Below are 22,648 nucleotides of genomic sequence, written 5' to 3'. Positions count from 1 at the left end.
TCAATGAACCAATCAGAACAAAGGAAAGGAGAGAGCTTGCCCGTCACCTATTCAAAAACCCAACTGAGATATTCTCAGAGAACAGAATTCATCTTACAATTCATTTTCAAAAAATGAAACCAGTCAAACATCCCAACCTATTTCAACACCGATGTTCAGAGCTGTACTCTGAGCTGCGATCAGTCGCAGTGGCAGGAGCTCACCTCACGTCATATCCCATAGCTGCAGCCTCTCTGTGCAGAGCCGGCTGAGGAAAAGTCATTTAAACCTGCCCTGGCACTGAAAAGGAATACTGATGGTCTATACCGATACATGTGCCAACCCCTATGAAAACAACCTATGAGAAGAAAACTAAGTAAAAACCTGATGGATATACAAAGGCCTATATTGTATAACCTCACCAACAATAAAGGAAATCTCTGCTCACATAGTCTGTATTGTTTCTGAAAATATATATTGTATATTTCACCCTGCTTCCCCCTCAGACACACCAGTAGCAGTCTAGGCAGTCAAGCTGTACATTCCCTCCATGGCAACATGATAGCAGCCATACAAACCAGCGCTGACTGAGTAGATGACGTCAGTGCTGTTTTCTCTTTCTGTTCCCGGCAGGTCAGTTCCTCGCCAACAGGAACTGAACAATGGTTTTGTCTGGGATCAGTTTTCAGGGTTTTTTCACTTCCTCATATTATTCGCTGCTGGATCCAGTCTCATCAAGCACTCATTTAGCCAATATCACAAATCCTGGAGGTTCCTGATGAGAAGTCCCTGTGGAGCAGAAAGGAGGAGGGCTGACACAGGAGGGGGGGGGGGGGGGGGGGGGGGGATGCAGGGGGCGGACGCCCGCGCCTCCCTCAGCACTGCTCGGACTCAATGAAGCCCTCCTTCTCCTGGCCAACCGGCTCCACCTCTGCGTATGCCGGGTGACCTGACCCCCGGCGAAACTTCATGGCTGGCCACCTGCTTGGGCGTCTCTGCAAGGGTGGATGAAAAGATGTGTTCAGGATAAATGTCCAGTCAGGTCACAGTGTCACCTTTATCTTTCTCTGGGACACAAGGAGACTGACAATGCATCTAAAAATTCTGCAACAAAAACCTTTTTTCCCTAAATATAGAGTAATTTACTTTGTCAGGTTATATTCTGAGAGTTTGAACATATGTGAGAAAAAAAGAAAGTTTCAAGTTTAAATTAATTTTGTGATGTTTTTTCAATAATCTTCAGTACAAGTTAGTCCATTACAAATGTACCACTTACTTACTCTTGCCTAGTTGTTTCACAAAATTATCTTTGTACCACTTATTCCTAACCAGGGTCACAGGGATCAGCTGGAGCCTATCCCAGCTCTCTCTGGGTGAAAGGCAGGGGTCCACCCTGGACAGGTCCCCAGTCCATCACAGGGCCACATAGAGACAAACAACCTCACACACTCACACTCACTCCTATGGGCAATTTAGAGTCACCAATCAACCTGACATACATGTTTTTGGACTGTGGGAGGAAACCAGAGTACCTGGAGAAAACCCACACAAGCACAGGGAGAACGACAACACAGTAAATTTACAGATTTACAGATTTACAGATGGCAAGACGGAGCCTCGGTGTAGAAATCATGAGCCACATCAGGGAGTTTCTGACTTTTAACAACCCTGTAACATTGACCTTGGTAACGACTTTGAATATTGTTTTTAAAAGGCCACACAGTGTACTACACTCCAAACAGCACCTACTCATCCTCAGGGGATTTATATTAATTTATTAAGAAAGACTGTGTGCACCTAGTTTCATCATCCCGTGAAAATCATAATGCATATTTATGAGCCAGGAATTGAGGATTAAAATGCACTGAGCTCTGTCCACAGGCAACTCTGCAGAGAGGGTGAGCTTTTTTATAAACTCAGCCAGTTTGAAGAAGACGTCTTTTGTTGCTATTACACAGATGTGTCTGATGGTTTAAGAAATATAAGCACCCTGAAAACTAAATAGGGTTTGCTCAGATTCCTAACTAAGAATATTAATGATGACTATTTACATTTTTAAAAATCTAGTTTTATCTTTGAGACGTCCTCCAGGTTGTCCCTACACTCTGATGCAACCAATAGGATTGTGTTCTGAAACAACACCCTTAGGCTGGCTGGTGTTCCGGTCCTTTGTCATCATGGGTACAATTACAAACAAAAAGTTAATATCATAGTTTGGTTAGGTGTGGGCATATAACATAACAGATGACCTTTGTTGTCATAAGAAAAGTGACACCTTTGTTGTAACAACAATAAACATGCCATTATAGTTATAAAACAATAAATGAAGAGTGGTCCGTCCTGAAAAAGTCCTATGTTTTCTGGACCGATCAAGTTTATCATCCTCCCTCTATGACTGCTAGAGGTAACTAGCAATAAAACCTAATTATGGAGGTAATAAGCTGCTTCAAAAGACAACCTATATTTTTATGGAGGACAGTATCCACTGAGAACTCCTGTGAAATTTTAGGTGGTCGGTGAATATCTTGAATATCACATATAATCTCTATCTCAAGCTTACTGCCTATTCTCATCCAACTTGTTCATAAAGTGTTTGTACAAGGTCTGAAAATATAAACACATTTGAATACACAGTCTCACAGTAAGGTCAATGTGAGCTTTTAGCGTCCCACAATCCACCTCAGCAGACGAAAAAGTTCAGTTGTCACAGAGTTGTTTATGTTAAAGCTGTTTTCAGCAATAGGAGTAGTTGCCAAGAACATAATCCCATATATGTGGAAAAATGGACACTGTTGAGTTGTGGTTGAACAAAATATCAAATACGCTTTGAAGGATTTAGATATAAAAATGTCGAGAAGAGAGATATTTTTGATAAGTTCTGGAGTCTGTATTGAGGCTGTTATAAGGGAAGGACTGATGGCTGCAGAGGTTGCGAGGTAACCTCTCATGTACGTAGTAACTCACCCTGCTGTGTGCATTGCATACGTGTGTTCTTTATTTTATATTATGTGTAGCTGTGGTAAGTGTTATTTTATTCTTTTATATTTCTGACAACGGGCTGCGTCCCCTTCTCTTCTAATGTTGTTTGTATGTTTCCGAAAATAAAATGTGCACAGGTAAACAGCACATCTATGGGGTTTCATCTTCTTTCTTTTTTTCTGGGACCACAAATGAACGTTCAGTTTCAATTAACAGAACTACTCTAATGTAAGTCATCCTGCAGGGAGCTCACCTCAATCAGGAAGATGCTGGCAGCAGAAGTAGGGTAATGGTAGACATAGACGGTGACCAGCACACCAGCAACCATGACGAGCATCACCAGGAGGATACCAAGGATCAGACCGGTGTGCAGAGGGGGTGTGTCTTGCATCCTGCCTACAGCACTGTCTGCTGGCATCACTTAAAAACAAAACAGTTACAGACATGTTTTTAAATGCATTGGTTTATATGTTATAGCACTGCCATGGTGGGTATGTATGCTTAGAAACCTTGGAATATTTTTGAACAAAAACACTATGTGATGTTTTTCTGCTTTTTCCTTTGTTGACCAGCAGGGGACACTTGTCATTCATCAATATACTCCTTTCTTACATCTATCGCTCTGTCTTAAAATGAAATGTTACCACGCTGAAAAGAAAAAACAAACATCCATTTGATTTCAAAACTTAGTGACACTTCCTCTTAATGTCCTGCCTTAGAAATGTATGCGTGAAAATGATTTTTTTTATTGTGACTGAGTGGACACTGCCTTCATTTTAAGGGTTCAGCTTTAAGCTGAGCACTCTTGTGTCAGGATTGTTTTGTAGTCTGGTTAGGTATTCCTGTGCAGTTCTTCTCTCCCACAGGATGCCATGAGTAAGGTTAGCAGCAACGTGTCCTACAGGAAAAGGAGGAAGCAGACCCACAGATACTGATCGAGTCCTATTGTAGCCTCCACTCGTAGCACTGCAAAGCGAAGAGGCTGAATGTAGTGAGTACATAATAAGTCTGTCCTTCAGTGAGCCTTGGAAGTCATCACTTTTTTTAAAAGAATTTTCTCAGATTTATATAGAAGCCTCAAAGTTGACCCAGCTTTTGAGGATGATAAGAGCACCCTGTAACTTATTATGAATCTTTGTTTTACCTGTGGAAGCACAATTTCCAAAGCATAAACAAGAATTTTCCTGTGCAATCTTGCTGAAAGGATGCACTAAATAAGAATATAAGAACAAAACAAAAAGATAAAGATTGTTCTCAGCACGTCCCAGCAGAGAAACACTGTAGCAGGAAAGAACTAATGAAATGGTTATGAAATAAACAGCAAGGATTTTACCCTCATACAGTAGCTTATCTCCCACAGATTTACAGCAGGTTCAGTCCATATTCATTCACTAGGCTGCATATTTCGTCTTCTCTGCACCCCTGACAGTCTCTCCCCAGGATCCTCCCTGGCTTTAATTAGCAGCTATAGCCTCCGCCGAGCTTGACAGCCGATCAGCTTCTCCCCTGGCTCTACGCCTCATTGATTTTGAAGATTCAGAATAACCAGGTGGTAATCAAACCTGTCCAATGTGTGGGGGCAGTCACTGTGAATGTGTGGTTCTGAATGTCAGTGGAGTTAACAATGTGCTATGCAAAACAGGAAAATTAAAAAGGACAGAGTATGGATAATCGGCTGTGCTGAAGCACCATTTGCATTCTTAATGGAACTGTATGGACACTGTGTGACTTTGTTTAAAATAAACCATGTTTACAGTAAATCTGAGAGTGTACAGTCTGAGAGATACTGTAAACATGGCTGGTGGAAAGCTCCACTGAATTCAACAACACACACTCATCTATAACCCACAATCTACAGTTTCTACCTAGAGAAAACAAATTGGTAGAGAAAATGACATCAGGACACTTATTATTGTGCTTCATCCTAATTGACACAATCTGAGTGTGTGTGATTATCCTGTTTTCCCTTCTCTTTGTATCTGTCAAAGCTATAGACTCCAAGAGCCTTATCTTTATCAGCTGGAAGCTCAGACAATGCGACAGGCTGTTAGTCCGAGCTGTTAGTATGTTAGCAGGGGCCATGCAGCTGAGCAGACACGTAGACACAATGAAAAACCAACAGCCTTGCAGCTAAATAACTAGCGGGAGGCAAGTGGAGACAGGTCTACCTAGACCCCTGAAGGAGCTCAGCAATCTGAGACGAGACAGTTTCATCATGATTCCTCTGGCACATTCAAATCTTTAGGCAGCGGACAAAAGCTTCAAAATATCATTTATACTGGACGACTATAGTGGGTTGGTTAAGTCATGATCTCTACAAACATCTCTATGATAAAACCTCTGTCAATTTAAACATAAATATGAACCCAAAGAGTCATAGTGAACCTCTTATTTACATTTAATTTTAGTCTTATTGTTTTGTTTTGGTCAAATTTAAGTCAGTCATCTCTGTTCTATCCTGGTTTTATTCACAGAAACTAAGGAAATGTTTGGTCTATGTAGTGCATTTTGTATTTCTAAGCATTTTGAGGTTACAGCTGTCACCATCGTTGTGACTTTAGTGAAAAAAAAAGCTGACGAAGTGTCTGTGTCCCTCTGCTCTGCGCATCAAGTGATTTAGAAGCTGAAGTGACACAGACATGTCTTTCATATTGGTCCTCTATGGGGCTAATGTTTTTTTAAGGCAGAGTGACGGTGCTGTAGTCAGGTCTCAAAATACATCCATGCTAAAGTGCAGCTGTGCCTGACAGGAATGTAAGTAATTTACAAAAACAAAAATATTGAACTAATTGAATTTATGACTCGATATTGGCACTAGATGAAAAGTCAGTGGATCCCTAAAGTTTATTACTCTTCATCCTCTGCCCGTTCAAAATGTCATTGCAAAAACTGAGCAGTTGTTAATGGTGAATTAACATCTATTTTAACGGTGCTTAAACTGCTGAGTTTTTGGATTAATCAATTAACCATTTAGTCTATTAAACTTAAGAAAACAGAAAAGAGAAGGGCAGAAACATCACAATCATTGTGAAAAGCTGGAACCTGTGATTTCTTTGCATTTTTGCTTATTAACACATACAATTTATTTATTGATTAGCAAAACTGTTGCTGATTTTCTGTTTATCACCTAATCAATTAATTGTCTACTTGTTTCAGTTGTTATATTTCAGTCCAAAGTAGTTCTCCCACCACCACTGTAATGGATAAATAAAAATCTAAGTTTATAACTACCTAAATATTTGGTAATATGTATCTGATATTTATCAGTCTGAATCTGATTAATGGCACAACTTCAGCAAATTGCTGTGAATTCATTCTTCATTGGATTTGTCCTTATTGCTGCTCAAACCTGAGGAGACTGAGTAATGGATGGCAGAGCTCTTAGACAGCAATAAAATACATTAGATCTACAGAGGGAGGACAAATGAGACCAGTGGAAATCCAGCCAAGCTGTTTTTTTTTTCAGCTATACATTAGAGCCACAGTGGAAACAGAGGAGTACAACTGTTCTCTCACTTAGCTAATGGGTTTAAGGAGAATAACAATGCACTTATAATTCAGCCTCTTTGCAAATGGATGCTGTGGAGTGGCGGTGTTGAGTTGGATAGGAGATAACAGTGCACACAACCAATGCACTCCTTTTCTTTGTTATCTCAGCTGTAATCACCTCTGCATTTCCTAGTATAGTCAAGGTTAGAGAACACCTCCATGTTGACAGTCATCTAGAGGCTGACTGGCATTAAGAAGACGCATTTTAAAATCACTCTGATCACTATCTGACTGATTAAACTCCTATGGTTATATCATGTACTAACCTTTGCATCTAAAAGCAGTTTATCGGAACACTGGACGGAACAAAATGCCTTATATGTTTTCTGCTTTCAATCATCATCAGTCCTGGCGGCTCTTTTGCAATTACTTTTCACCTTGAATAACATTATTGCCAGGTATATGGTGAAAAAAACCCTTAGCTGTCTGAAAACAGAGATATCATCACAGTGCCAGGCGCTGGCACAAGAGTGCTTAAGTGATGAGCGGTGTTTGTGTAACGAAAGCGTGATAGAAGTTGCGGATTTCCAATTCCTCTCAAGCAGGAAATGAAACATTTGAGAGGCTATCTCTCAAAACTGATGGAGCTGGAGGTTATTTCAGAGTTTGGATGTTTTGCACACATTAGCAACCAAAGAATGTTGTTTAGCACAACTGAGATGCTGCATTTTAAAAGTTGGGATACACCATACAATTTCCCCTGCAATAAATATGACATATTTATTGTCAAATTATTGGTGATAGCTTTGCAAATGAGTTCACTGTCAACAAAACTGCATTTCAAGCTATGACGTCATTAGTACAAGAGTTTTTGAAGGTTTTTTTTTTTTTTACTTGAAAAGTTTCTCTCCTGACTGATATTGACCAGGAAGAATCATGGAAGTATTTTTCCAAAGATATCACATCTGCACCTTTAAAAAATATTATTCTTGGCTCCATTTTATCCTACATTTACCACAAAGAATGAAGAGTAGAGGTCACTAGCTTTTCTCTATATCACTATATACTGAACCTGTCAGACAGAATAAACCTTAGAAGACTCTGGGAACTTGCATATTGCCTTTATTTGCTTTGAGTTTATGGACAAAATAATTAAATGATTAATTGAAAAAGGTATTCAGCAGATTCATCAATAAACCCACTACTCAGGTCTAGTTAGTAGCTTCTCTGGAGCTTTTGATAAATAGCACATGACCTTCCTCAGTAGATGATTTGTCCATGTAATTGTAGATGTTATTATTTACATAAATCTCACCACTAACTCTCACCATTAACCGTAAGACAAATTAAACTTTTAAATTTATTTGATTTGACATTATCACAACTATTGGGCGCTTATGATTCAGATGCTATTTAAAAGAGTTTACAATCCCATCACAACTAGGCAACTACTACTGCACTATATGTACTGTACTATAACGACATACTGACTCAGAAAGTCATGACTAGTTATGACATAAAAAGGCCACAGTGAGAGAAGACAATTTACAATACAAGAGATGTTCATTTTAGAGATTTGTGCTCAAACAACGAGAAGCCCAGCATCCTATAAATCTATATACGCAAACATACAAAACAAGTTACTTTGTACAGCAACCTTTTTCTGACAGCCTAGCAACTTCTTAGGGAACATAAAGTTTTTTTTTTTCTGACATTTTCTAAAAGATTCAATATAAAGTGCTACTACTATACAGCTTTTAGGCAGGATGTTTCTCCTTTCCTTTGCTTTTCTTCAATAGCCAGACACTATAATTGATTGCTGCAACCCACAGGCGACAGTTAAGCATTATAGTTGGCTGCTGGATAAAGTTTATCAGTTGATTGAGTCACACATCCTCCAAAAAGATCAAAAAGCAATCAGGGACCAATAGCTCAGTGGCGAAGACAGAACAGGAGGCAGACACAGAAACACACATACCCACGGATTAAAGACACAGTTCAGCAGCCATTAGCCACAACAGTTATTGGACACAGCAGCAGTGAAAGATGGCAACCTACCCTGATTGTCTCTGAGATGCAGAGCGATTTTTGTATCATCTGTAAGGAGACAAAGAGCAAGAAACGTTAAGTGTCAAACATAATAATCATTATTTCTCTTTGTAGTTTGTTTTTAAAGCTCTGACAATATAAACAACTCCCTGATGCTCCCAGATGAGACTAAGCTTCTTTCATCAGTGCCCCATCTTCCTTTCAACTTGAAATTTATTTTCACTTAAAATCTGATTAAAAATCAATGCCTTGAATATAACGCCCCAGCATGCATAATTCAACACATAAAAGCAGCCTGGAGTTAACTATACATGTGAAATATGGAAATGTAGTGTGACCCACTTCTCCTCGAAGGGTAGCAGACGTTTACACACACCATAGGATCCACATTATGTAAATTTATCACATACGCCACCAAATATATATTCCCCAGAACGATTAAATTCAAAAGGATTTTCTATTTCAAATTTCAAAATACTGAACGCAGCCATGTTCTGGGGTCTGAAATGAATCATTAAATGAGATATAGCACTGTACCAAACAGTACAAAATTCTTTTCAATCCCAGAACAGACTGAGGGGATCATGTATATGGATCATCATTGCTGCTCGAGGAAAGGAAGCATTTAAGAGTGGATTTAAACTGGAAATCAGCCAGAGCACTTCATCTTCTGTATTAAATTCTTTGTAGTGCCATTGATGTTACTTCTACATATAATGTCCTGTAGGTGAAACACAAAAATCTGTGCACCTAAATTACTCAAACAGCACCATCAAAACAGAAAATACAAGTATGAATTTTAAATAAAAGCTTTGTAAGTGGAGATTGTGTAACTAATGTGACCAGACCCAGATGAATTTAAAGTCAGTGTGAAAAAAATGAAACAGAAAAAATGTTTGGGTGCAACTTCAGAAAAAATGTGAGTTGTACTGTGCATACAAAGGATGAAATACAGGGCCTATGAAAAAAATGGGAAAGCTACAAATAAAAATCTGATGAGTTTTCTTGGTGTTCACGTATGAGACAGTTCCTAATGTCAGCTCATAACATGAAACAGATCCAAATGTCTACCCTCGGGATTTATGGACTCAGACATTATGGATTTTTGTCATACATACAGCGACATACATTTTTACTGTCATCCCTTCAATTCTGCCACGGTGTTGGACTGCGGGATGAAACGTGATGGCCATGGGGGCATGGTGAATCAAGGCTTTTCACAACTAATTACTTGTCTTAATCAGGGGTGCCCAGGCCTGGTCCTCAGGGGTCATTGCCCTGCTTGTTTTCCAACTATCCCTGCTGGAAGATACCATCTCAGACAAAGTGAAAGTTTCTGATTGGCTGAATACACCTGATCCAGGTAATCAGCAGAGAGTAGGGCAGGGATAGTTGGAAAACAAGCAGGACAGTGGTCTTCATGGTTTGGGCACCCTTAGGCTAAAAAATCCTCAGGTGTGGGGTGTCAATATGATTATTTTACTTATGTCAACAGAGTGAGAAAAGAGATCTTAACTTCAGCAGCTGATCTTACCTGGCAAGAAGGTGTACACCCTGGACACATTGCCACTCTACTAGTGCTGACACATAAGACACAATTGGACCAAACAGTTCTAAGGACTCTAGGAACTACCTTGAGGAACGGACCCGTGAACTACAGACCTAAAGGGTCTTTTGTCTCTTTGCATTCACACCACCAGTAGGGAGGCTGAAGTAACGTAAGCAGGCTGATAGTTGGTATAGTGATGTCACTTCTGCACAAACAACAACGGTGACAGTGAAAATTTTCACATTTCACTTTGATCCATTAAAATCTCTCTGAACTTTGGCAGCCTGGACATTTTTTTCCACAGCAACACTAATCACTGCATCACCATGATGTCTGCTTTGTGACACTGCACTATATAAATAAAATTTCTTTTCTACAGCATGAACATCAGCCACCCATCCTGCTCTCTAACATAACTTCACCCCTGCAACTGAAGAAACAGGTGAGTGGTGGGAAACTGCTCTGTGGTACATGTCAGACAGCGTCAGTGACAAATACCACAGACTGACCTCTAGACCTCTATGATACACACACACACACACACACACACACACACACACACACACACACACACACATGCTCAGACACCGGGAGAAAACACATTTTATTCCTCTGTTTCCTCTGTTCCCCGGCCTGATCCATGGGATTACTCGTGTTTTGCCTCACAGCTGGACAGTTTTTTACACTCCTCCCTGAACGGACTGCATCCATCCTCATCACAGCAGCACACTGTGGACCCCAGCCGCGATGGAGTGTCCATTTAAACTGCTCCCACAAAATGATTAATGGGAGTGTGATGGAGAAAAGATTGGCTACTGCTTCACTTAGCAATGAAAGCAAATGCCTTTTTGTAAAAATTAAATAATGGAAAGCCCAAACCTGATTGTAGAAAACCTTTAGAAACTCAGCAATAGAAGAAAAATCAATAAGCCAGAAGCAGGGTGGAATAACGCTGCAGACACTACGCTCTTTTCTCAAGATATTTCATTTTCAATACCAGCTTTAGGAATTAATTGCTCTGGAAAAATTTGAAACCTATAGTAACCCAATATTAAATGAAGGAAGCAGATGAGAAAAGTTTTATATAAAATATAAAACTATCACAACAGGAAATTGTCTAAGGAAGAAAGTTTTCTTTAAGGTGCTTTTTCATTCTGTTTCCAAGTCAAGTAACAAGAACCCAAAAGGATGATATAACTTTCACTTGTTAGCTTTGAAGTCACAAAAACCAAGGCCAGATTCTTGACCTGGGAGAGTCCCTGTTGAGTCAAAACTTTGTGATATTCCTCTTTTCTTCTTTTCATAGAAGGCTTTTATTCAGGGAAATGAATTAAATAAGTCAGGTGATATTGTGTATGCTTCTTATTGTTAACAAATCCAACCAAAACAACAAAACCAATAATGAATGAATGAATGAATACCACTAGAGCTTTGTTGGTGTCCAAAACTGCACATTAAAGGACTACTGTGTGTTACACTGGGCGACATATAGTTTTATTATTATTAATACACATACCCACACACACAGGATAGGAAAGTCACAAAGTTAGAGATAAAAGTATTTAAAAGTACCAAAGCATTGCTGGTTGTGTTCAGTAAGTTAATTGGAAAAACATGAAAATAATAGTTTATACTTTATACTGCACTTTATCAAACTTTGGCAATTATACATTTTACTACTTCACATCTGTCATATTGATTTTTGTTTACTCAGTAAAACATACCAAGTAAAAAATACTACATGCTTGTGTACATACTTATTTGTAAGCCATGTCAAACATAAATCTTTGCTTTTGGTAGAAAGCACACTCTTTCTGAAACATAGGTGTCCTTCACCAAAAGAATGTAGTAAATTCATTCATCATAAAAATAAGAACAGATGTCTGTAAAACTGTAAATGATTGGCCCCTGCCATTCTGCCTTGAGGTGAGTGGCTTCTTCCTGTCGTTTTTATTCAATGGCACCACATTTGGAGCTGACTAAGACAAATTTCCTATTTATTTAAATAAACTGCCCAAAAGTCATAAAAAGGGAAATGAGCTGAAAATTGGCACAATAAATTCAGCCAGCTCATTAACTCTGTTCTAGAGACAGAAAAAAAAAAGAAATGAAAGTAAACAAAACTTTATAGGACACCTTGGCTGTTTTCCTATGATCAGCAAAAGAATCCCATCTGCTCCTTTTTAAAGAGGATTTGCATTAGATAACACTGAGATTATTCTGCAGTATGGTTTGGCTTAGCCTCCTGCAGTGAATCATGGACTCTGTGCTTTACACTGAAATATCAAAGCAGCACAACCTGCCTGATCTGCCGGGGAGAAGAGAAAATAAACGCTATTTTCACACTAGAAAGAACCGGAGAACAACGTGAGTAATGACAGATTCTGGACAGTTACATAGCGACTGTAAATGCTTCGGTTAGAACATATTTTCACAGATTTGTTTTTTCAATATTTTGATAACAGTGAAAAATATATATAGTTACTTTAAAGAGCTCCTGCAGATACATTATCAGGCATAAAAATAAATAATAAAAAATATTCTGTTTTTAAAAAATAAGTTGTCCATCAGTTTTCCACAAAAACAGTCTTCATTAAATGTCTACAATGGGCCTGAAAACAAATCTGGTTTTTGTCCTTCATTGTGAGGTCCAAGGTTCATTAATATTTAAAATTAGTGCAAATACACCCAGGAAGACCAGCAGCATCACTGTGTATCAGGACACAATGGCAGGAGAAAATATTGTATGTTATGAGCCTCTGATGAAGAGTCAAGCAATCAGGAGACGTCTCAGATTGCTCACTGTGGTTAGCCTATTGTATAACATTAGCTGGAAGCTTGGTGGGTAATACAGACAAAGCGTTTTTATGAAGTTAGTACTAACACTTGTTTATTTACATTCTCACATCCTAATTAAATGTGCAGATGCTTTTTACTGTCTGGCATAGACTTTGATACTACATACAAATGAAAAAAGATAATTCAGTAAGAGACCAGGAGAGGTATCAGTGTCAGCACTCAGTTAGGCCACTACCAATTAGCCAAACATAATACTCCAACAACTTTACATGTGTCATATAAACTGCGGTTAAAAGGTAAATAAATAGCTGAAAGGTCCTTCACAATAAGCTGTAGCTAATGACATCTGCAGATATTTACAGGGTGAATGATGACTGGCTTTCAGATTTATGGGATCGTTAACTTTGTTTGCCCACGTACGTTTGAACCTGAGCTCCTTTCAACAGAGGAATGTGAAAACGACCTGTCAGTGATAAACTATAAGCACAGAGTCGTCATAGTGGAGGTCAGATGTTTATGGGGTAGAAAAATTAGAAAAAAAACCCCAAACATTTTGAGTGGAGTGATGGTGGACAAGTTCCCTTCTCCCCTCAAGACTGATATGCTGTTTTATTAAATTTTCATTTACTGACGCGTCAAAGGATAACTTTACATAGTATTTTTGCTCTTAACAACTCCAGTAAAAAGGTAAAAACCAATATGGTATTTTCTATGCAGTATCTTATGTTTAAGAAATCCCAAATGTTTCCAGTTTTCCAACCCTGTCTGTGGGACTATTTTCCACAGCAGGATCATACACATTTTGTGCACAGTCTTAACGTTTACAGGACCAGGTAGGTGTATATTGCTCATGTTACTAAAACAAACATATTGGCTTAATTACTACTGCATCCAAAAGTAAGAATCCCACAGCTAAAATAAGTTGAGTCTTTTGACTGATTTTAATGCTCTCAATATCAAAAGCCCCTGTGATGGACTGGTGACCTGTCCAGGGTGTACCCCTGCCTTTCACCCAAAGAGAGCTGGGATAGGCTCCAGCAGATCTCTGTGACCCTAAATAGGAATAAGAGGGAATAGATAATATCAAAAGCCAAACCCAGTTTTTGCCCTTTGTTATTCCTTTCTCTCTGGCAGGCACAGCTTTGGATGCTGACTACTCCTGGTTTAAAAACTGCATTTTATAGCCTTCACTGGGTAGTAGGCAAAGATAATATAAGGCTGTTTGAAAACATAAGAGTAAATGAACTGTAATAATAAAAAAAGGGCCATGAGTTGGATTTCTTTAGCTTGCTGAAAGATTAAAACTACTGCATTCCTGATGCAACCCCACTGCCAGGACATTGCAAACATACCGTGGTGAAAAACTGTGACTTTTAAATCACTAGAATGCCTATAGTGCCTATACAGTCAAACTGCCTTAGATGAATACAAACATTTAGCTACCTCTCTATTGACTCTCTCTGTTTAACCAAACCCCAGTTTAATTTTTGTCCAATATCATTAGTAGTAATAATAATAAGCCACATTCATGGCGAGAAAGATCCTTCAGATGGGACCTTGAAAGAAAGACTGAACTACGCGCTAATCAGAAAACCTCAATACCTTCATCAGACTGAGCCAATTTCACTAAACTCCAAAATGATGGTAAAGTCACTCTCCATTTTGGTGACAACAGCTAGCATTCAGTCTAATTTCCTAATAAATGTTTAGCATTTGAAAAGGAAAACTGGTCATCATTTGCCTGCATATCTCAATAATAAAAGTTCATGCTTTATAACTAGCCCAAAAAATTAAGAACAATGGGATGAGATGAAACATCAAGAGATCCATCATGAGAAAAGGAGGTTTTCAGAAATAGTAGACCTCTGAAAGCAAAGAGTGACGGTGAGCCAGCGGAGCTAAACGACAGGTTGCAGGTTTGTGTTGGTGCATCTATTTTAAACTGGTGATATTTGTTCTTATTCAATCTACGGTGTTTAAAAGTTGGTAAAAACACAGCTTCTGTGCCCTGCTCTACTGCCTGACATCTGGAATACTTTTTTGTAGACCAAGTGGAGAGCTTCAGTAGAGATTTACGGTATGTATTCTCCAGAAACAGAGAAATGTCTCGTGCATGTTGTAAAAGAGGAAACACATCAATACCAATAAACAATAGTTCCTGCAAATGCACTTCATTTAACATCTTGCCAGAACACAGCATCCATCATTAGCTGAAAGGAAGCAATGAGCTCAGGCTCAGTATGCACTGTGGTCTTGTTCCTGCTTTGTTTTCCACTTTACCTTCAGTGGGGACGCTGGTGGGAGGGAGGGAGGTGGAGAGCATGTCTCTGCCTGCAGTGGCCTCTTTGCTCCTGGAGGTTGTTTTGGCGACAATTGTGGTGGTGAAGGGGTAGAGGTACGTCGTGTCTGTGATGTCACAGATCTTGTCCTTGGTCTGAAACATAAGAAATGCTGCTATGGCTCGGTGCACGCTTTCAAAAACAAAACAATGTATGAGAGAGGTGATAGGAAGGTAGCAAGGGGCGTTCATTATGTGATAAGCTCTAAACACACATGTAGTTCATCATCAGTATATAAGACATATTGGAGCCGTGTCTGGTCATGTTATGTCTTGAGCATTCACCTCATCTCGGCAGCTGTTGTCCACCCAGTCCTGCCGATGGCGGTCAAATCCACTGGAACATCTGAGGGCAGAGGAAACAGTCGCTCAAAAGCTGGATCTTCAGTCTAACAAAACGGCTTAGGTATTCTGAATCTTCAAATGTCTTGTTTTATTTGATCAGCAGTCTGACTTTGAATAATGACTTTGATTATTAAAATTGCATATTTAATTTTCTGCCCACTGATTAATTAATTAAGTAAAAGTTCATCTCTCATGGCAGAGAGACATTTAATTCAGTCTGGTGGCCAGACCAACCAACCATCTGACAGGCATTACACTCCTTATAAAACGCAATTTTAAATCTGAAGACTTAAGCTGGATCTGTGATTTTATCAAAGAGGACACCGACTGTTTTCAGAAGCTTAGTAGTACTTACTGACTATTAAATTGATATTGATGTGTAAAATGCCCTAAATCTAGTGTCATCTGAACCATGCTTTTCAGAGTGAGTTTAAAGCATGGTTTCTTATTTTAAATAAAACTTCACGTTTTTCTCCTCTGAATCAAGCTGAGCACCGCATATCTGCACCTCCCACTCGCTGCCTTCCTCTGAAGTCTGGATTTAAGGAGTGCAAGGAGGGAGCAGCTTAGTACAGTATGAAGATCTGGTATCTGTGTAGGAGAAGGTCAATGGGACATGGAGCTCTGGGATAACGGGGCTCTTCAATCAAATGCATATTGCAGTCCAAGACTTCTTCTTCTTCTTCTTCTAACTTTTTCTAATAACCTCAACAGGCCCACAGTGCTTATCCTCTATGCTGTAAATAGATCAAAATTATAACTCGCTGATTATAACTGGTGACCTTGCAATCATTCTGTCTGCGTCTCCAGTCTGAAGAAAGAGTTAATATGCAAAGCAGTAAACCCACTCACACTGTGTTCTGTCAAATAAAGTGAAGCTGAAAAGCTGTAGGCAGTCAGCAAATTATTTCCCGCTGCACGTGGGTGCTGCATAGGAAAATGCACACAAATAAAAGCAACCGCTCACAGTGCAGATGTGCAGTGGTTTAAAGCAAGCAATGATATCTGTGCTGCAAGAACAATAAGAGTCCAGTACAGTCTGAGACATCCCCAGCAGGCCCTATTTCTCCAGTGAACATATTGTTATGGTAATGGATTCATGTGAGAGTCCATTTTCACCTTTATACCTCTCTAATCTTCCCATTCCTTTTATTAACCTCCCCCAAAAATTCAGCCTCGTCTGTTCAATCAGGCGAGACAGATTCCTCTGCTTAATCCCCCACTTTTCCCTGACTGCTTTCTCCCCCAAGACGGGAAAGAGGGAAGCAAAATAAGACGCAAAATTACTGAGCAGGTCAGGTCTAACTTGTCCCTAGAGGGAGCTTATGTTTTGTTTCTTTTCAGTGGCATCCCTCTCAACCAGTTGCCATCTAATGCCATGAGCCACAGTGCTTTTAATTAGAAATGGCCTGAGGGGCTTCATGTGAATATAAATGAACCTTTGAGGAAGAATATTTCTCTTTAGGGTTCCCACATTCATAGCAGGATGGTTTCAGCCCGCTCCTTGTGATTCTACCTCAGATTCATGACGGACTAACAAGTGGTTACTCTGCACTGTTTGCAGTGGCAAGAAAATAATCCCAGTAAATTACAGGAATGATGAATGTATTTAATCCAGTGCAATTTTGTCTCACTATCAGCCTCACTCATAGCTGTATTAAGTGCTAACACAAAACGATCAACCTGCTGCTGCTTTACGTTAAAAGCGTGCAGCTGGAGAAACAGTAATAAAACAAGAATAAAGTCATTTCTGCATGTTTCATCAGTAGATTTTTTTTTCAAGAGAGCATCAGTGTAGGACTGAGCAGCCAGTTTCAGCTGTTACATAAAAAAAACAAAGTAAAAGAAAAAAAAAACTTTACCATGCCATTGCATTGCATAAAAACTACTCGGACGTTCTGTAGACTTTTACGGACTATTTTAACATTGTTTATTTTTTGCTAAATGTGATTAAGTGAACAATCTAAATACCAATATCATTACTGATGGTTTGGCAAAGCAGTCACAGTTAAAAAGGATTTGTGAGTCTGTGATTAGGTCCATTCTCAAAACAAAATATGCCATAATAGTTTGATTGTAATACACATTAAGTAAACAAATGCCTTCCTTTCCTCTAAATGTTTCGACATTCACCTACACAGGCGTTTATGGCCCACTGTGGGTCCACTGGGATATCTGTCATGCTTCATTAACCCACTGCACCACCAGCTGCAGAAATCAGGCACAGCAAGCCGATTTAGTTCAGGTCTTAGCAGGAGATAAACGCTGCACTCTCACCTTCCCTGCACTTCACTGTGAGAGTAGTTCATTAGAGTTGTTCTCTTATAATGTCAGCACCTTTCATTAAAACCCGAGCCTGTGAGGCTGCTAGAGTTTTTAATTAGCACTGTTTAAAACATATTTGCCTCTTTCAGAGGAAGTGGCTGAAGGATACAAAGGACACAGTAACAATGAACAGTCAGATATTAACACAGTTAGAAAGCTAATTAAAATGCAGCTTAATGAGATCACCGCTAGAGGAATATAGTATCTTCTCCACAGTGCCCATAAATTGGAAAGAGGAAAACACTTATTCATGCACTGTAAATTACTTTGTCTGTGTCAAAGGATAATTTAAGATGCTGAGCAGAGGGAAAGTCATATCCAAAAGCCCATATAAGTCTTTAATAACAAATCTCTATGGACAGAGAAGAAGTGCTGCACATTTCTCCAGTCAACCCCATTAGCCACCAAATAAATGATGAGTCTGAAATAAAAGAGTGGCAGATTAATATTTGATGCATAAGGCATTCAAAATGCAGACCCCCCAGGTCAGAATGACTAAACCCCCAAAACAACCTCTAAAAAACCATTTTCAGCTAAATTCAAGCTAAACATTTATCAGGACAGTAAGCACCTTGCAAGGAGGGATGTTCTTAGCATATGGGTGATAACACAAGTCTACAGTCTCTCCATAATTTTATTTTCCCTTTCTGGAAAATACCTACCTGACAAAACAAAACCCACCGCAGCTCACATTTCAGCCGTCAGGAAATTCAGCACTAACGCTTCTTTAGCAGCTCAAATATTTACTTTTGTCAGAAGTACAGGGAGACAGAAGGGAGGAGATAAAACACAGAGCAGGGTCTGACAGAACAGGTGTGAGCTGAATGAATGGTAGTATGAGCTGCTGCAGAGTCTAAATGGTACATTTCTAGCCACAGGTGATGGTGATAAAGAGAGAAAAAAAATTAATTGCTTCCATTTCAACTTGATATGCATTGATACAAAAAGTGTCATGCCCATGTAAGAGACATTTGCAAACTGCCTGTACAGGGTGTTTTAATTCACAGCAACCTTAACCTTATCAAAAGCTGAAGTCTGAACTATTAATCCTGAGGATTTCTGTTTTAGTTGACCCTTAGATAACCCAGTAGTGACTAGAGGGTTTTCTTAATATCACACATAAATTAGGAGTTAATGTGGCAATTTTAAAGCTCCCTAGACTTGGCTTGGTTCTGCTGAACTACTGCTAGAAGACCACCAGCTTGAGCGCCATAATCTCTGGTTTATTTGCTAAATCAAACTCGTGCTTGGGAACATTATATAAATCAAAAATTGTTAAAATCTAAATGAGTAGAACCTCTAATTACCATATTATATATTATTTTTTCAAATTGGGTTTTATTCTAAGTAAAGATTTTAAGGCAAATTTTGTAAAAATCTTGATGCTTCATTAAAAAAATCATGGACGGATTTAGTATTTAAAGGTATATGATTCCTTTATGGAAATAATGTTTATGGAAAACTGACTAATTTACATGAATAAAATGTGGATTTTAAACATGGCAGCCTTTAAGACTAGAACTTCAAAACAGACAATTGAATACAACATAAAACCCTCAAACCAGAATCAATAAGTGTGAAAATTAGACAGCTAATAAATGAAATGATTAGTTAATCAATAATAATACCTTCATCTTTTCAATAATCTTTCAATCAAATATCTCCAGAGGTGCCTTATTCCATCTGATATGCTTTTTCTCTTCTATATATTTTGCCAACTGAATATATTTAGTTTTTCTCTTTCTCAAACAAAACAAGGAATAGGAAACTGTCATATTGCACTCTAGGAAAGTGTGAAGGACATTTTGCACAATTTTCTGTTTGAATGGTAAACTGATTAATTATTCAAATGTTCAGCTAATGTGTAGATAATTAAAATAATTATTATTCGCAGCTGTGGGGTGGATGTTCTGGGAGCAGAGGTGTAAAAGCAGTGGAAGTCCAACCTGTTGAGGCGGTGGCACCAGCTGCAGTTGAAGTTGATCTGTGAGGAGATGCAGGTGCTACAGCTGGTGAACTGGAGGCAGGCTGGAGAAGAGAACAGCTCAATTCTCAAACTATTTATACAATCAATAGTCTAGTTGACAAGGCAAGGAAGAGGTGTACATGCCAAATGACGATAATGAATCCGTTTAATATTTGTGCAGAAGCCTGTACAGTCCAAAAAATAGGAAAAATCCAATACATAAATTCTCCTTACTGGGTAAAGGCATCATTTCCACTGCTGTAGAATTGGTGATCTTCGTCTTTGTCAGCTCTACGCGGTGGTACTCGTAGATTGTCCTCCTCTTCACATCTATATTTTGGACAAAGAAGGAGAGTGAGAGAGTGAACAAACAATCACAAATCTGCCATCAGGAGATAAAAACTAGGGCAAGTGGTCCCTGGAGAGAGAGGAAACAGAGCGGGAGGCAGAATCAGGTCATATGGGATGCTACCAAAGCACTTTATTTCTCCTGTCTCTTTATGTCCGTGTGCTAGCCCATGACTTGGCAATGGATGATAGCAATTTCTGCCTGGGAGCTGATATCAATCAGACCCTGTTGAGAGGCTGCCTTCCCAGTCATCTGTGGCAGCATGTCATCAGCTGGGCAAGATAGAACGATTGATTAGATACATCATTGACTCTCATTGCATTCTGGCCTTTATAAGTCATATGGGCCAGTGTAAAGTGGGCTGTTTGCCTTTACTGGCCATGCATCTTCACTGCCAAAAGTGAAAATGCAAAACAGGATGACGAACAGGTCTGATAATAACTCTTTGGTGCTGTTAATCTAATGGCTGTTTTAAAATTTAATTGGATTTTTTTGTGACTTTCTGTGCAGCCGGTCAGGAATGAAAGTCTACAGAATAAATCACTATCAGATGCAATATAACGTGAAACTAGGCTCTGCTCTAGATGTGACAATTTTTTATAGCTCTTGCATTTGCGTGACCATTGAGCTACAAAATGAAAACTCAAATAACATATTAGTTTGAAAGTGTCATTCACCACATATTTCCATTTAGTCAAACAGTTTTAAAGAAGAAAGATTTAAGATTTGGGGTGAGACAGAGATACCACACACAAATTTCCTGTTAATAATTAAGCTACAGCCAGAAGATTGGATTATTTTAGTATAAAGTACGGACGCATGGGGAAACAGACTGGCTGGGTTTGTTTGGATAAAAACAATGACCTAGCACTACCTCTAATTAACAAGGTATATTGTTTAATCTATATTAAAACCAAGCTACTGGTTTTTGCTGGAGATTTATATTTAGTATACAGATATGAGACTGATATCAGCTTCATCTTTTATGGGCAAGAAAGTGTATAAGACTATTTTCTAAAATGTCAAACTGCTCCTTTAACACTATTCAAGTTTATTTTTTGCTTCGTGTATTGATTTTTGGTTTGGGAAGTTGGCTACAGTATTGTTCTTCACATGTGATAGGAGGTTGTTTCCCTGCAGACCCTGCTTGGTTCGATTACACACAGGACAACTGATCAAAGCAGCAAATGTGAGCCAGCTCGCTCTAGTCTGGGAATAAGACCACCATTCCTCTCCCCTTCTCCTCTCACCCTGGTGACTGACTTCCTCTTCCTCTAGCAAAGGGATTATCAGGTGCCTAATGGCACAGAGGGGGCCATAAGAAGGTCAGTTCTCCAGCCTGAGGCTGCTGATGTGTGGGTAGTCTGTACAGTCTCACTGGCCTCTGGCTTGTAGGTGGAAGGAAGCTGCAACTCAGATCAATTATAGTTGTGTCTCAGCCACAACATAAACAATGACTAATGAGGATTTAGCTACATTCCCCTGATATCATCAAAAGAAAGGAGGTTTTTTAAGTGTGTGATCAGTTATGTGCAAATGGGTCAGGCAGGTAACCCATATTCAAATTAAAATCTCAAAGAAGATCCAATTTTACTTGCTTCATATAATAGAAAAATAGTGCTGCATGCATATTTTCTTTGATAATATCACAGCAACAGGCAGCCTTTTAATGCTTATTCATTCATATCAAAGAGCTGGCTGATAATCATGGTGATGTGAAGACACAGTTTGAAATCAAATGTGAAATAATGGCACGCTCACACTCTTCTCTTATCATAGAGAATTTTGGATGCGTATATTTTACCACAAACAAATTTTATTGACCATTGATTCCTAAATCCTAAAATAAACACACAGAATGACTGACTTAAACTGTACATAATTAACATCACTAATTACTGAATCCTCCTGCTGAGAATCAACATTATTAATCCAGGTAAGACGATACGAAGGCAGAGGCAGTGGTGGTTTTTGCTTTACTGGAAGAGTAGCTCATGCATAATCTAATGCTGAGAAAGAATATTAACATCTTGGTCCTCACGTCTCTCATCTGTGTCTTTACTGCATGGGCTTTGCCTGTAGATAATGTAAAATGCTTTGAGTTTTTAATCTGAGGCGAAGCCACTGTGTGGTTAAAGGAGGTGACTGTGACTGTCATGGCTGCTGTGTAGTAATTGGCTCCAGAGCCTGTAGCGACCGTGGCTCTCTTCTCTGCCCCCCCCCCCTCTGGTAAATTCAAGGCTTAATGTTTTCACGATATGGAAACTAAACATGCCAACTATCAGAAGCCATTTTGTAGTCTGGCATGACTGTATTATTACATGATGGTAAAAACAGTCTAAATATTTTTCTTTTTCCTTCACCCACATGATCAGCCTCAAATTAGATCTGTAGCAGATCAAGACAGAAGCAAAGCAGAACCTTCAATTTTACAGGCAGATAATATTTCTCCTCTCACCAGCATCTTTTCCAGCTTACATC

At 39.0% G+C, this 22,648-nt stretch overlaps 1 protein-coding gene across 1 annotated transcript in view; it reads right to left on the bottom strand.

Moving 5' to 3' along the window:
* Positions 1-679: 679 nt before the first annotated feature.
* Positions 680-22,648, bottom strand: part of plxdc2b (plexin domain containing 2b) — a 91,009-nt gene continuing 69,040 nt past the window's right edge. The window contains exons 8-14 of the mRNA XM_026292080.2: positions 20,053-20,148; positions 19,799-19,880; positions 15,468-15,528; positions 15,125-15,278; positions 8,506-8,544; positions 3,212-3,378; positions 680-974 (exon numbers count right to left, since the gene is read on the bottom strand). Coding sequence (XP_026147865.1) covers positions 855-974; positions 3,212-3,378; positions 8,506-8,544; positions 15,125-15,278; positions 15,468-15,528; positions 19,799-19,880; positions 20,053-20,148 — 719 coding nt within the window. The 3' untranslated portion in view covers positions 680-854. The remainder of the gene's footprint in view (positions 975-3,211; positions 3,379-8,505; positions 8,545-15,124; positions 15,279-15,467; positions 15,529-19,798; positions 19,881-20,052; positions 20,149-22,648) is intronic.

The sequence above is a fragment of the Mastacembelus armatus genome, chromosome 20, assembly GCF_900324485.2.
Source record: "Mastacembelus armatus chromosome 20, fMasArm1.2, whole genome shotgun sequence".
Taxonomy (NCBI): Eukaryota; Metazoa; Chordata; class Actinopteri; order Synbranchiformes; family Mastacembelidae; genus Mastacembelus; species Mastacembelus armatus.
This window is presented reverse-complemented; position numbering and strand designations above follow the sequence as displayed.